Raw genomic sequence first — 16,261 nt, 5'->3', positions numbered from 1 at the left:
CTATTATGGTGGACTTGGTCCATAAAAGTAAAGGGGACTATACTTTTTTTTTTTTTTTTTGCTAATTTTATTTCCCAGAGGTTTTCTGTCCAAAAAGTTTTTTGATTTATTAAAGCCTTATCATTTGGCTATGAAAACATTGCTTTAAAGTTCACAGCTGTTTGTTCTCAAATCTGACCATAGCAATAAAAGATCACTCTGAGTTGTTCCAGAAGGGAAGCTAGGATCAAGGAGCAATAGAATAACAGAGAACCGATACTCAGTTAGGGAAGAGCTCTCGAAAGAGTCGGCTGCAGCTGCCACTGGGGCCGAGCAGAGGGACCCTTTGGCCATGGTTTTGAAATGCTGCCAAGGCCGGAGTGGGAGGTAGGCTTGTGTTGAAAGCAAGCTCAACTCTCAGCACAGGTTGGGCTTGATAGGCCATTGCCAACCATACGATTATTTCATCAACTAATGATGGTTCAAAATAATGATGCTGAACCGGGCCTGATGTCACAGGCTTGTAATCCCAGCTACTTGGGAGGTGGAAGCAGAAAGAATTTCAAGTTGAAGGCCTACCTAAGCTAAAGAGCAAGTTCAGCAGGAGTGAATACATGGGATATTATCTCAGATAATATAATAAATAAAATAAGAAAACAGCACAGGCTGCTGATATACCTCAGTGGTTGCCTAGTGGTCAATGGGCCCTGGTTTTGATTCCTGGCCATAGCAAAACAATTATGATGATAGTGATGATGTTGAGTCTACCCCCTACCGTCCAGCCCATGCTCTGTGGGAGACCTCTGCAGTGTTTGTGAGAAGCATAGATACAGTCATATGATAGGAATTAAAACCTAACTCTGCTCTGCTCAGCTACATAGACTGAGTGGCTCTGTGTTATCACCTGTAAAATGATAGATATAAGTATTTTATACAGCTTCAGAATTGTCATAAGGGTGACATGAGTTGAGTAAAGAGATTATGGGGCCCTCAGAAAAACAAGAACTCAATGTCTGCTATTATTAACAATTTCCAGTCCTTCAGTTCTATGCATGGTCCTGGGTATAGGAAATGGTGTAGAATAGGGCTCATCTCTATCTTCCAAGATCTTTTTATATAAAAAAATCTTTATATTTCAAAAATATCAGTTCATGCAATGGTTACAGTTCTGGTGCATGGAAGTAAAATACAAGGGAAAATTAAAATATCTGTTAACATATTATTATATGTCCAGTCATGCTTGGCAATATATCGTAAGCAAGGCAAATAGACTGTAAGTTGAGAGAGTTGGTCTCAACCCAGACATGGAAGGAGAGACACTGATGTGCCAGATGTGAACATCTCAAGAAAAACAGTGTATAGGCACAGCTGAAGATGAGGGTGAGGGGACTAATGTGTCTAAGAGAAACAGGAGGACAGTGGTGTGGCAGGGATGGTCAGTGACTGTGTCACTGTGCATGGGATGATGGTAGGAAACTCTCCTCTGTCATCTAATCACAGATGAAGGGCTTTGTTTTGGAGGCTTGTGTCTACAGCACAGTGATGTGGAGTTGTACTTGAGTGGGGTCAAGAGGGAAGGCCAGTTGGGAGCTCAGAGCCTTGATGCTACAGGAAGCCCCTGTAGGAAGCACAGTGCCTGAGTTAAGATGGAGTGCAGCGGAGTTGAGATGGTACACTCTTTGGGTTAACTGTGCTCTATCAGCTTTCATGGCTAAGACAGTTCTTATCTAGAGCAGAGGTCTGAATGAGCCGCTGATCTTCTTCTGCCTGATAAAACTTACAGGAGTACTTCCAGGGTCTGGAATCTCATATGATTTTGACTGACACACTCTTCAGAAAGATCATCGGCTTCGCCGTTGTGAAGGAAACTCAGCTGCACAGGGACCGCATGGATCAGGCATCTGCTGTGCTGAAACAGGCCCATAAGAGAGGCGTGGAGCTTGAGTACATCCTAGAGGTGAGACCGTGTGCATAGCATCTTTCTGGCCGCACATGGAGCTTACTGGGCTCCCTTCTTTGGAATAATACTTTCCTATGGTTTAGGGTTGGTGTGTTCCTTTTGTATTCAGTATGTGATACATTATATTGTGAGTCATCTGGATGAATCCCAACCTCAGAGTATGTGTGAAGAAGCTTGCAGGCTTGAGGTTCAAGCCCAAAACTGAATTAGGAGCACAAAACATGAAAAATACATATCCCTGGCTCTGTCTCTGATGCAATTGTTCTTGTGATAAGACCTGTCACTGGAATCTAGAAGCTAGAGGACAGCCATCTGGGTACAAATCTTTATGGTCTGAAAGAAAAAAAAAAAATGAAGGATTCATTTGTTGTAAAATAGCAATCCAGGGGGCTGAAGAGATGGCTCAGTGGTTAAGATGGGCGCTTGCTGTTCTTACAGAAGACCTGAATTTGGGTCCTAGAAACTAAATTGGGAGGTTTACGACTGCCCATAAGTCCTCTGTGAGCATCTACATTCATGTGAATCTATGCATACATATACATGTCATTAAAAATTAAAACAGCAACCCGCCAGAAACTCTGAACTGAAATAATAAAATATAGGTTCGGATCCTAGCTGCCATATACGGTGTTCTTAGCCCTAGTTAGGAATTCGCTGTTCTGCCTGAGAAATTCCATTCCCTCCTTCTGTTGACTTGCATTTGCTTATTAGTCAGAAGTGAAGAAATCACGTATTTATTTATTCAGCATTTATCAAGTTGCCACCAGATTCCCAGGCAAGGGAAATGCAAAAATGTTCCCAGGACTGCCCTCGATGATGTGGTGGTCCAATGCAACAAGAAGACAATCAGAACACAGGATGACGTCTCTACAGGGAAGCAGACAGCCTTTTATATAGTAGATCTTATAGATAATCAGAAAAAAGGATGCCATTTATTAACAGGGCCCAGATTCTAGAACAGGAGTTGGCCCCTGGGCCAAGAGCAGCCTGTTCTTTGTAAAGGTTTTTCTGATGTAATAGTTTTATTGGTCTGCTTGTTAATCTACTGCCTTCATCCAATGGGCAGTCATGACTGCTTGCAATAGATGCTAATTAATCTACAAAGTTGAAGATATTTGCTATGTGGTCTATTGTAGAAAGAGTTTGCAAGCCAATGTTCTAGATTCAGAGAGACTTAGATTGAGTCTTAGCTTTGACACAAATGCATGACTTTGAACACCAAATAGAGGCTAAGTAATTAGCCCCAGAACCCTGTGTAAATCACTGGCAGATCAGTGCCCTCCTTTGGTTAGTAATTAAGTCAGTTGCCCTGAACTTCCCCAGTTCCTTTTTTCTCCCCATTTCCCTTAAAAGTGTTAGGAGTTGTGTTTGTCCCCCTTTCCTCCCTCTTCTCTTTTATTATTTTTCATTTTTTAAGGATTTTATACATGAATACTGTATTTATATCATTTCCACACCTCTAATACCTCCCACACCCCCACTCTTAATTTCATAACCTCTTTTTATTATTGTTGTGCATACACACACACATACACAGAGAGAGACAGACAGAGACAGAGACAGAGAGAGAGAGAGAGAGAGACAGAGAGACAGAGAGAGAGCTGCCCACTTTTAAGGGCCACCATTTCCTCAATTGCTTTAGAAACTTCTTTTGTTTCCCAAGACAAACACCAACTAAACATTCGTGATATACTTGAAGCAGAATCTGGCAAGTGCAGGTTTTTACACACATAGGGGAATGCCGTTCTTTTTGTGTGTTATTTGCATGGTTTGGTTTTGCTTCTCTGAGACCCATTGTCTCTAATAGCCCAGGCTGTCCTTGAACTTGTGGTCTTCTTGCCAGCTTCCCTAGTGTGGGATCCCAGTAATTACTGTCATGTTTGTAGATGTGGTCCCAGCTGGATGAGAGCCGCCAGGAGCTCAGCAGACAGCTGGACGTGGTGGAAAGCAGCATCCCAAGCGTGGGCCTCGTGGAGGAGAGTGAGGACAGACTTGTAGAAAGGACAAGTCTCTACCAGGTCTGGTTTCCAAGTGTGTCTTAGTGTTACGAATGACAATGTTTCCTTAAGAAATTTGCCAATAATTTTAACAGAATTTAAGCACATTTGTTTAGCAAACAAGTTTAAAATTCATTGAATGTTTTACTTTTTTTTTAAATTACTAAAATTCATGGATGCACATAGATTGTGTTTGTATTATTTATAGAATATAAGTATATTTATAATTATATATTATATAGTAAATCATATATAATATATTATTTAATAATCATATTCATTTATGATTAAATATGTATTTATTATTATTTTTTATTATTATTTGTTTATTTCGGTTTTTTGAAACAGGGTTTCTCTGTGTAACAGCTCTGGCTGTCCCAGAACTTGATCTGTATAACCGGCTGGCTTCAAACTCCCAGAGATCCGCCTGCCTCTGCCTCCCCAGTGCCGGGATTAAGGCGTACACCATAAAGCCGCCCCCCCCCCTTACTTGCCTGCCTTTTGTGTGTTTGTATGACCCATTGGGTTTAATTAGAATTTCATATTTTTAAAAAAAATCTTTCTTCATCTGTACTATATAGCTCAGTAATGGTGATAGAGGCCTTCTTGATAATCAAGGTGCCATGAGCTAGATTCTCAGCTCTGCAAAATAAATAGATGGTAGATAGATAGATAGATAGATAGATAGATAGATAGATAGATAGATAGATAGATGAAGATGATAGATAAATAGGTACGCCGACAGAAAATAGATGATGGATGATAGATAATAGATTATAGATAAATGACAAATAGACAATAGTTTTGTAACAAGTGAGCTCATTTTGAAATCTTTAAAAACATTTTCACCAGACCTCCACCAAGCCTTTTTTGTAGTTTATTTTGGTGTCATACTGTTTTAGAGATAATTAAGCCTGACAGCTGTAAACACATCAAGTTCCTAACAAATTAAAAAAGATAGAACATCTATATTTTGATAAACACATTTTCAAGCTTTCAGAGCTGCAGCGTGAAGATAATTTATGTTTGGTAACAAATAATACCAACGTTAGAAACATCAGAGAAATGATAATGCTCAGGGACACGAAGTCGAGCTTTTAACTCCATGTCATCAATCATTCTAGCGTTTAAAATCCAGCCTTAATGAATACCAGCCCAAACTGTACCAAGTGTTGGATGACGGAAAGCGACTGCTGATGTCTGCCAGCTGCTCAGATCTTGACAGTCAGCTGAATCAGCTGGGGGAGCGCTGGCTCAGTAACACCAACAAAGTGTCCAAGGAACTTCACAGACTGGAGACCATACTGAAACACTGGACCAGGTAATAGTTTTTGATAATTCCGCGCTTTTGATAATTCCGCGGTGTATTTCTAAGACTAGTAGATACTGGCCTTGGGAAAGATATGCACATTTAGAAAATGGCATAGTTTGGAAAAGAAAGACAACCAGAGAATCCCAATTGGATTCTTACTCTTTTTTTTTTTTTTTTTTTTTTGGTTTTTCGAGACAGGGTTTCTCTGTGTAGCTTTGCGCCTTTCCTGGAACTCACTTGGTAGTCCAGACTGGCCTCGAACTCACAGAGATCCGCCTGGCTCTGCCTCCTGAGTGCTGGGATTAAAGGCGTGCGCCACCACCGCCGGGCGGATTCTTACTCTTTTAAATGTGTGATTAAAGCTGGTGGGGAGATGGGCACCCAATGCAGCTGGCTCTGCATCCACCCAGTCCCCCAGCCCCCCACCCCATACCTCTCTCCCACCCCCACTTGTCTAGCTGCTGCGAAACCTTAAAGACAAGATAACACTAAATGAAAAGAGAGTATCCTCCTGACAGGCCATGGGAAATATCTTAGATTCCCATTGCTGTGATCTACAGCTGAGAAAAATAGTTTATCAGAAGGAATATTTGTTGTGGTTCACATTTCAGAGGTTTCAGGCCAAGGTCAATCGGAGCTATTGTCTTGGGTCCTGGGGCAGAATAGTGTAGTGGCAGGAACAGATGATGGAAGAGACATTTCACCTTATAGCTGCCTGGAAGTGTGTGTGTATGTGTGTGTGTGTGTGTGTGTGTGTGTGTGTGAGAGAGAGAGAGAGAGAGAGAGAGAGAGAGAGAGACAGACAGACAGACAGACAGACAGACAGACAGACAGACATGGCGCCTTTCAAGGACAGCTCCATGTGACCTCCTTCCTCTTGTTAGTCTCCAATTCTAGATGTCCAGCCCCTCTCCAAATAGTGGGGACACCAACTGGGGACCATGCCTGCAATATACATGCCTGGGGGAATATTTTACACTGAAATCCCAATGCGAAGTATTCAGGGGAAGCACTTACTTGAATTTTATTGAATGTAGCATTGTTTCTTTTGTTACCTTTATTTCAAACAGGTTTTTTATAACCATGACCCAATATTTCCCAAGAGCATCAGTGCAAAGAGAGAGAAAGATATTCTCATCTTCAGTTTAGCAATGGGGGCACTGAAACCCAGGACAGACTTAAGATATAAATATTAATAGACAAGAATTTCAGGGCATCAACCTCATATACTTTTCTTCCAGGTCTTTTGGGGGCTCTCGTTTTAACTGACAACAGACAATAGAGACAGAATGTTCCATTAATAAACTCTTTAATATGCTTAAAGGTATCAAAGTGAATCTACAGATCTGATTCATTGGCTACAGTCTGCAAAGGACAGGTTGGCATTTTGGACTGAGCAATCTGTGACGGTCCCACAAGAGCTGGAAATGGTCCGGGATCATCTCAATGCTTTCCTGGTAAGTCTGAGAACTTTGAACATTTGATCTTGTTTTGCTTCTCAGCCTGGATTTGTGGAACAGTCCACAGGAAGCCAACTGTCCGCAGACACAGTAAGAAGCTAAACTGTCATAGACAATTCCAAGGTTAACTCTGTGTATCTAGTATTTATGTAAACCAGTGAGTGGGGTGCCAGATTGCCTCTTGCAATTAGTCTTCAGGTCATGGATTAGCCTCTTTTGAAGGTAAAGGTGTGGTGCGTTTGTCTCCAAAGAGTTCCATATGACCGAGCCCTCAATGCATAGAAATAATTGCTCTATGCTTTAGGTTGGTCCCTGTCCTTAAATGGAAAAGTCCAGCTATTTGATGCTAAATGGAACACTGTGACTTTTGTTTTTTTAAGGAATTCTCTAAAGAGGTAGAGGCCAAGTCTTCCCTGAAATCATCAGTCATGAGCACTGGAAATCAACTTCTTCGATTAAAGAAAGTGGATACAGCTGCTCTGCGTGCTGAGCTGTCCCACATGGACAGCCAGTGGACTGACCTACTGACAAGCATTCCCGTGGTACAGGAGAAGCTCCATCAGGTACCGAGATAAAGCTGGTTTATTTGGTAACAGTTGATTTCCACCACACAAATGCAAATTAGAGCAAGCAGGACGTTCCTTTTCTTCCTGCTTTGTACTGTGTATCAAAATGGAACCATTCTACAAAACCCTTTTTCTTCCCAAAGCGCTCGCTCTCTCTCTCTCTCTCTCTCTCTCTCTCTCTCTCTCTCTCTCTCTCTCTCTCTCTGTTGGAAACTTGAAAACTTTGACCTTGTTTAAACTGACATTTCATGGGTAAAATGTAGGCACTTCTTAAAATTGTGAAGATCTGTATCCTACGTAGAAGACCTTACATCCAAGAAGGAAACTGGATCTTAACTCAATATAAGAACAGTCATACATCATTTACAACAGGGATGCATTCTGATAAATAGGTGTTTGGTCCATTTTAACATTGTTCGAAAATCAGAGTGTACTTACCACAAACTGAGAGATAGACACAGGTTTCTTAGCTTATGATAACCTTTTGGGCCCACCATTGTATTTGGGGCTCCACATTGAGCAATGTTATCAGCTTATGACAGCATTCTTATTGGTAATATGTCTAACCTACCTGGAACCCTGGAACATTTTAATCTTTCTGTCTCTTTAGCATTCATCACTGTAGGTCAGGTATGATAGATGTTTTTAATACACATGTTGTTTCTCTCCAATCAGCTATATATTCCTAGAAGAGAGGAGCAATCCCATCTTTCTTTAGTCCTTTCCCCTCCACATAGAATTAGATAATACATATTTAAATTTATATATATCTGGAGACAAGGTCTCTCTTACCTTGTAGCCCTGATGGCCTTGAATTTGTGGTGATCCTCCTGCCTCAGCCTTTGAAAGGGCTGGGGTTATAGTCATGACCCATCACAGACAATTTTGATTTATAAATATTTAAATGATTGCTCTTATTTTTGTAAATCCTTGTAATCATGATATGCATACTTGCTTGGTATATGAAGTAAAAATCAGAATTCTTAGTATATCTTAAATACTCAGGAAATTGGATCTTAGTAATAAATGTGAGAATGCCAAAAAGCAGGGAAAATGATATCTTTCAGTGTGGTGTTTTTCTTCCTTCTATTAACATTCCTGAGTCATAATACAGCGAGATTTTACAAGATAATTAATAAAATACATCTGTTGAATGTTTTGTAGTTAAGGCTTTTTTTGAAACACATAAAACTAACTATAAAGTAAGAATATGTTTTCTTGCTGGTGTTTTGATTAATTAGGTAATATTTATGCAATGTTTGTGGCATTAGATGTTGAGTGAGCATTAGGTGACTAGTGTTACTGTGTTTGTCTGATGTTTCAACTTCAGAGATCTGAAAAATAAAAGGGCTGTTATTTCTCTTGCGACCCCATTGGGGGTCCAAGACCCTTTCACCAGGGTAGCCCAAGACCATCAGAAAACACAGATATTTACATTATGATTCCTGGCAGTAGCAAAATTACAGTTATGAAGTAGCAACGAAAATAATCTCATGGTTGAGGGTCATCACAACATGAGGAACTGAGTTAAAGGGTCGCAGCATTAGGAAGGTTGAGAACCACTGTGTTACCAGTAGTTTGGTCTGAATTTTAGTGCTCGAGACTCATTCTGTCTTGGCTCTCACAGCTCCAGATGGACAAGCTACCTTCCCGCCATGCTATTTCTGAGGTCATGAGTTGGATCGCACTAATGGAAAGTATCATCCTGAAGGACGAAGAGGACATAAAGAATGCAATAGGTTACAAGGCAATCCATGAGTACCTTCAGAAATATAAGGTAATAGACATGGAGGTTTTCATTTCCATACATCTAGACTTCCATTTGAAGGTACTCAGAAACTCAAACCAGGGCTTAGAATGTATATATCCTATACACAGTGAACAGAGACATTCAAAAGTAAAAGCATGGAACTGTAAGTACAGATACTGTGTGTCAGTTATTTTTGTGATGCTGTGACAAAATACCCTGACTTCAGCAACTTAGGAAACAAAGAGTTGATTCTGGATAACAGTTCCAGTGGGGATACGGTTTGCAATAGAGGAAAAGGGCTGGTAACAGCGGCAGGGTGCTGACTAATCACATTTCATCTGCACATAGGAAGGAGATAGATAGAGAACAAGAAGTGGGACCACACTATAAATTCTCAAAGGTGGCCTCCAGTGATATACATCCTTAGGTTCTCCAGTGAGGCTCCACTTTCTTAAGGTTCAGTAACCTTCTCAGGAAGCATCACTAACTGGGGACCAAGTGTCCAAACCCGTGGGCCTATAGAGGACATTACACACTCAAACTGTAACACACTGAAAGATAATGATGTAATTTACCTGTTTCAACATATCATGCATATGATATTTATATGTGTACAATTTTATAAACATAATGAATACATATTCCAGTTCCTAACCTAGCAGGCCATGTGAAGAAACAAAGACTGTGTCCTTTGGATGACATCATGGGAGTGATAACAATCACGTGTGGGTTCGCAAAGGCTTTCCAACTCCTGGGAACATGCTAAGACGTTTACACACAGAATCTTGTTGTCTGAACCTCTCGCCTCTCTTTTAGGGTTTCAAGATAGACCTGAACTGCAAGCAGCTGACGGCGGACTTTGTGAACCAGTCAGTGCTGCAGATCAGCAGTCAGGATGTGGAGAGCAAGCGCAGCGATAAGACAGATTTTGCCGAGCAGCTTGGAGCCATGAACAAAAGTTGGCAGCTCTTGCAAGGTCGAGTGGGTGAGAAGGTGAGCTGGGTGGCCTGTCCTTCTGATACGGATGCAGACCCCGAGAATGGGCTCAGGCAGGCAGGAAACCGTTTCACAAGGGGTGTGGCTAGATGAAGCACCACCAGAGAGCCTCCCACAGTACCCAGAAGGTGACCTTGCCCTGGACACCTTTAGGGCCCTTTGTTCTCTTACACAGCCTCCCTTCTCTGAACATTTTGTGTGTCTGGTTTTGTTGTTTTAAGATGCCTCTTCATCTTTCTTCCCTTTACCTTTGGTTGACTGTAGTTTTCTCTTCTTTACCAATAGTAGCCATTGCTTGATACTTGGTAAACTTCATTTTCTTCATTTATATATGCAATTGACTGTATTTTGAGAAATTCCCTTTTTGACATTTTAATTTTATTGTGCAGGGTTTTGTAAGGCTATTTTCATGCAAGTACGTGATGTTCTTCTAGCATAGTCCTTCCCAAATGCTCATTGCTTCTCAAGAACTCTTTTCTCACTAAAAAAAAAAAAAAAAAATTGTATTGGGCAATTTTTTGGTGCCAGTGATTTGATTTTAGAACAAAGTTTTTGAAATTTGCATCTTTCTGTTTGTTTAGATCCAGCTGCTGGAAGGCTTGTTGGAGTCTTGGTCAGAATATGAAAACAGTGTACAGTCTCTGAAAGCTTGGTTTGAAAACCAGGAGAAGAAGCTGAAAGAGCAGCAGCAGATTGGTGACCAGACTTCTGTTCAGAATGCCTTGAAGGACTGTCAGGTAACGTATCCAGGCATGGCTCCCAGGGCTGCCTCACACCTCAGGCCTGTGCTGAGGGCATTGCTGGTTCAAGCATTATGGGTTAACTTGTTCTTAATAATTGCATCTGCGGACACTTGTCTTTCATTACTTGGGATGATCAGGTTGATCAGGTAGTCATTTTGTTGTTGTTATTTACTTGATTTTAAGAGTCCTACTATCTAAGTAGTGCTGATTTAAACCTGGAGTCCTCCAGCCTCAGGATTCGTGGTACCTGGATAACAGTGATATACCATCATGCCTTATTAGGTTTTTTTTTTTCTTCTCCCAACTCTATTAGGCTGCATCACCTGTTTTTAAAGTTTTGATATTGTAGAAAGGATGAAATATTCACATAAGTAGACACAGAATCCCATATACTGATCATCAGATTTAATACTTACCGATATTTTAGATATATGTGTACATTTACTCAAATTATTTTTTTCCTTAAAGAGGTCAATATAAGGACTGAGGACATAGCTCAGAGGGGAAATGCTTGCCATGCAAATGTGAGGATCCATTTGGGTTCCCCAGGACCCAAATAAGTTCGGGTTGGGTGTGATGGCCCACCTTAAGCCCTCACACAAAGCCTTATAGTTAAGAAAAGGAAGAGACCTGTGGTCCAAGAGTAGTTTCAGTTTTGAAGCTGTCTGAAATTATTAGGTTTGTTTTTGGTTTTTTTTGTCTTTGGTTTTTAATGGAAAAAAGACACATATTTACTGAGGTTTAAAAAAAATCCAAGTTACATTTTAAATTAATTATAATTGTCAAAGAACATTTACTTAGTCTCCTACCAGCACTAATGATTTACACTTATTTATCCAGTTCTTTTTCTAGGACCTTGTCTTAGGGTTTCTATTGCTGTGAAGAGACACTCTCACCATGGCAACTCTTATAAAGGAAAACATTTAATAGGGACTGGCTTACAATTTCAGAGGTTTAGTCCATGATCATCATGGTGAGGACCATGCAGCACCATGCAGGCAGACATGGTACTGGCAAAGTAGCTGAGAGTCTTACATCTTGCAGGCAACAGGAAATGGTCTGAAAATCACACTGAGGGAAGCCTGAGCAAAAGAGACCTCAAAGCCCACCCCCACAGTGACACACTTCCTCCAACAAGGTTACACCTACTTCAACAAGACCACACTTTCTATCTGTCAATTTTGTTTTTGATTGTTCAAGACAAGGTTTCTCTGTGTAGCTTTGTGCCTTTCCTGGAACTCACTTGGCAGCCCAGGCTGGCCTCAAACTCACAGAGATCTGCCTGCCTCTGCCTCCCGAGGGCTGGGATTAAAGGCGTGCGCCACCACCGCCTGGCTAAGACCACACTTTCTAATAGTGCTATTTTCTATGAGCTTATGAGGGGTCAATTACATTCAAACTACCACATTCCATTTCCTGGCCCCCATAAGCTTGTAACAATATCACAATGCAAAAATGCATTTAGTCCAACTTCAAAAGTCCCCATAGTCTATCAGTCTCAACAATGCTTAAAAGTCTGAAGTCCAGTCTCTTCTGAGACTCATGCAGTCTCTGAACTATAATCACCTATAAAATCAGAATAAAAAAACAGAACACATACTCCCAACACATAATGTCATAAAATATACATTACCATTCCAAACTTTAGGAAAGGTAGCATAGTGAGGAAATACTGGACCAAAGCAAGACCGAAAACCAGCTGAGCAAACTCCAAACTCTGCATCTCTATGTCTGATGTCAAAATGCTCTTTTTGAGACAGGGTTTCTCTGTGTAACAGCTCTGGCTATCCAGGAATGCTCTCTGTAGACCAGGCTGGCCTCAAACTCACAGAGATCTACTTGCCTTTGCTTCCTGAGTGCTGGGATTAAGGGTGTGCACCACTACCACCTAGTAAGAGTCCCATGTAGTCCAAGATGGCCCCTAAACTCAGTAGGTAGCCAAGACTGGTTTTTAACTCCTGATCAACCTGTCTCTGCCTCCTGAGTGCTGGGATTACAGGAGCGCACCCACTCTGTCCAGTGAGAAACACTTAACATTTTAATGCCTCCCTTCAGAAGATGGATATATAAAAGACTGAAGACCAAATGTGCCTGTCAACTGCTCTCATTGGATTTTGTGTCTTCTGGGAGGCCAGTGGTACTTCCAATTTAGACCATAAATTCTCAGATCTGAAAAATAAGCCAGCGTTTCAAAAATTCGCTTTTAAGGTTGAAAAGTGATAGTTTTGCTGAGCCCTCAAAGTTAAAATATTTCCATTAATTTTAAAAGGCAACCCCTACATGTTGACGTCAGCAAGATGAACGCTTCCCAGGCTTGCGGTCAAGGTCACTTTACTACTGAAAGGTTGCCTGTTGGCATTCTCCTTGGAGTTTGATCCTGTAGTCCTCTGATCCCTTCCTTTTCTTTCCTCTCTTCTCGTTTTCTCTTCCTTAAAAGAAAGAGTTACCTGATTTCTCTCTCTCTCTCTCTCTCTCTCTCTCTCTCTCTGTGCGTGTGCGTGTGCGTGTGCGTGCGTGCATGCGTGTGTGTGTGTGTGTGTACGTGTGTGTGTGCGTGTGTGTGTATGTGTGTGTGTGTGTGTGTATGTGTGCGTGTGCGTGTGTGTGTGTGTGTGTGTGTGTGTGTGTATCCAGAGGCTGGACGAAGGCATTGCATCCCTCGGACCTTGAGTTTTAGGCACTTGTGAGCGGCCTCACCTGAGTGCTGGAAACCGAACTCCAGGCCTCTGGAACAGCAGTACTCTTAACCACCAAGCCATCTTTCCAGTTTCTCTTTCTCACTGTTTTTTCTTCTCTTTCATGCTCTTTTTCTATTTTGATTCTAGTCCTATATATGTCTTCTTTTCAATAGGGAGACCTATTGGTATCTGAAAAATATTGCAGAAGTTTAGTCAAATTTTGTTGCCTGTGGGACACAGTCTTAGACTCCCAGAGCGTCACTCTAGGCAGTGTCAGAGACAAAACTTACATTGTGGTTTAAAGAACTCTATGCTGATGCCAATTCCTGGTTGAAATGAAAAGCCGTTTCTTTCAAACCTGAAAGACCAGAGAGGAGCCCACACAGTTATTCCGGGACATCATATGTAAATCACAATAGCCTAACTGGCGGGTCCTAATTGGCAATTCTATAAACCTTGATAAAATTTATTGTCATTTTTGAGAAATTGTTTCTTTGGCCCACAGCATGAAATTCAAGCCAGTGTACTTAAATCGGTGACTGGATTCAGGGTTTGTTTTGTTTTAAAAAGCTTGAATACTTTTCCAGTCTCTTTTAGAGGTGATTTATTGATTGAATGCAATATAAAAACTGATATTTGTGCATTAATCCAAGTTGAAAATAATTTATTGTTACAGAAATATTAGGATTGGCTTTTGCCTCCATTGATTAGAACCAGAACAATTTAAAAAAATATTATTGAAAGGAAAGGCAAACACACCTTTACTTTGCACAGAAATATATTTCAATCCTGCTTTGCTCCTGGGTTGTGCCCAGGTACAGGCAGTTCTTCTGAGGTATATAATTCATGGATCATCCATTTAGTATTGCTCTCTGAGAAGATTCACCACTGTGAATGAATGAAGATATATTTAATTCTAATAATTCAATCTTAGGAAATTAGAGGAAGGATTACTATGGGTCTCTATTAAATACTAACATGTAAGTAGATATAATATATACTGCATATTAAATATGAATTGGGATGATCATGCATGGTTATTCATTCTTAGGAAAAATACAGAAATATCTTAAAACGAGAAGTTAATTACATTTTCTATACTTGTTATCCTCAGTAATCATTAGATTCCACTCCAGTGATTATCAGTGCTGTCATCTGTCATAATATTGACAAAAGTAGAAATGAAAGAATGGCATAACAATAAAAATCATTTCCATAATATCAAAATAAGCACAATATTTGTCCTTCATTTAGTGGAGACTTCTCATAAACACTTAACTAATAGCTGCTCAGCTACAATATTTTTACCCTTATATGAATCATTGAGTTGGTAAGTTGTTCATTGTACAACCACTAAGGACCTGGTTTTAGATGTCCAGCATCAACATAAAAGCTGGGAGTGATGGTGTCTGGAATCCCAGCACTGGAAAGACGAGGACAGGAGGATCTTTGGGGCTTGCTGAGTAGCTGGTGTAAACAATCTGTGAGTTCCAGGTTTAGGGAGAGACCTTGTGTCAGAAGATAAGTGATTGGGGAAGACACCCCGAATTGGCATGGCTTCTGTATTCATACATGTACATGCATAGATATACTCAGACAAAACAACTAAAATTTGGATGAATCAAGAGGAAGGACAAATATTGTTCTTGCATAGTTAATTTTATCTGAACTTAAAATATTTTGAAATATTCTCCCTTCTAACCTCAAGGGTTTTCAGATCCACTTTATTTCCTGATATATGTATCTGAATCTGACCATGTGACCATAGCTTAATACCTAGTTTATCGTATTACCCCAATATGAGATTCACGCCCCTCTACAGACTTGGGTTTAGTGGGCCCCCCACAAGCCCCTCATAAAAGTCTCACTTTCCACTGCTGCCCTCAGCAGCTTTGTGACCTCAAGGAGTTTGAATGTCTTGATTTCCTGCCCCTCCATCTATAGACAATGTTGAAGGCAATCCTTGATGGTTCACTGAGCCTCAGTGGCATTCAGATAGAAGTTGAGTAGGATTGCTTTTAAATAAATAAATTCTGGTTTTGTTTTGTTTTGTTTTTTTAGTTTTGTTTTTTTTTTTTTTTAGATGTTTGTGTGGTTGCTGAGAATTGAACCCAGGTCCTCTGGAAGAGCAGTCAATGCTCTTAACCACAAACCACTACCCCAGGCCCCTATAATGTATGATTTAAGGATGAGTTCTGAGCCTTTCATCATTTCACTTTTTCTTTTTTGAACATTTTATTCTAACAGTCATAAAAGCACCTTCCAAAGAAAATGGAGATTTAAGACACAGGAAACCGATAGCCTTGCAGAACCGCATAAAATCAGAGTACCGGACAAAGAGAAGATAACAGTAATTCCTTCCCAGTCTTTAGTGTCCCCATTTGGAAACACCGAGACTCAGTGAAAGTTCGTCACTTACAGAGTGACACAACTAAAGAGCCACAAAACTGTGTCTCAGTCGCAGGGACCATCCTGTCCTGGTTTAGGCCACGTGACTTTAAAGCATCAGCATGTTTGGGTTTAAGAATATAATCATATTGCAATTTTGGATATGTATTTCTTTCCTCATAACTTTTTGAAAAAAATATATAATGACATTTCTTTATCTGGTAGATGATCAGATTTTATATTTTTCAGGTTATGCTAATTTACTAAGGATAAAAAGACTTTCTTTTTTTTTTTTTTTAAACATTTAAGTATAGGAAGAAGTATCACCATACAGACCCTCTTTTGAGAATGGTAATCTTTTTGGATTAGTGGCAGGGTTTTAGCACATGAAACTATAATGACTCAATTTCGGTGCACCCCAGAGTTCTATAA

The 16,261-nt window shown here is 40.4% G+C and overlaps 1 protein-coding gene across 2 annotated transcripts in view; it reads left to right on the top strand.

The window, feature by feature from the left end:
• Positions 1-16,261, top strand: part of Syne1 (spectrin repeat containing nuclear envelope protein 1) — a 462,188-nt gene that overhangs the window by 353,780 nt on the left and 92,147 nt on the right. For both annotated transcript variants that reach the window (XM_059272792.1, XM_059272793.1), the window contains 8 exons: positions 1,763-1,936; positions 3,826-3,957; positions 5,061-5,257; positions 6,573-6,705; positions 7,089-7,271; positions 8,902-9,051; positions 9,841-10,017; positions 10,602-10,757. In XM_059272792.1, coding sequence (XP_059128775.1) covers positions 1,763-1,936; positions 3,826-3,957; positions 5,061-5,257; positions 6,573-6,705; positions 7,089-7,271; positions 8,902-9,051; positions 9,841-10,017; positions 10,602-10,757 — 1,302 coding nt within the window. The remainder of the gene's footprint in view (positions 1-1,762; positions 1,937-3,825; positions 3,958-5,060; positions 5,258-6,572; positions 6,706-7,088; positions 7,272-8,901; positions 9,052-9,840; positions 10,018-10,601; positions 10,758-16,261) is intronic.

The sequence above is a fragment of the Peromyscus eremicus genome, chromosome 8b, assembly GCF_949786415.1.
Source record: "Peromyscus eremicus chromosome 8b, PerEre_H2_v1, whole genome shotgun sequence".
Classification (NCBI taxonomy): Eukaryota; Metazoa; Chordata; class Mammalia; order Rodentia; family Cricetidae; genus Peromyscus; species Peromyscus eremicus.
The sequence above is the reverse complement of the archived record's forward strand: the minus strand, read 5'-3'. Positions and strand labels throughout refer to the sequence as shown.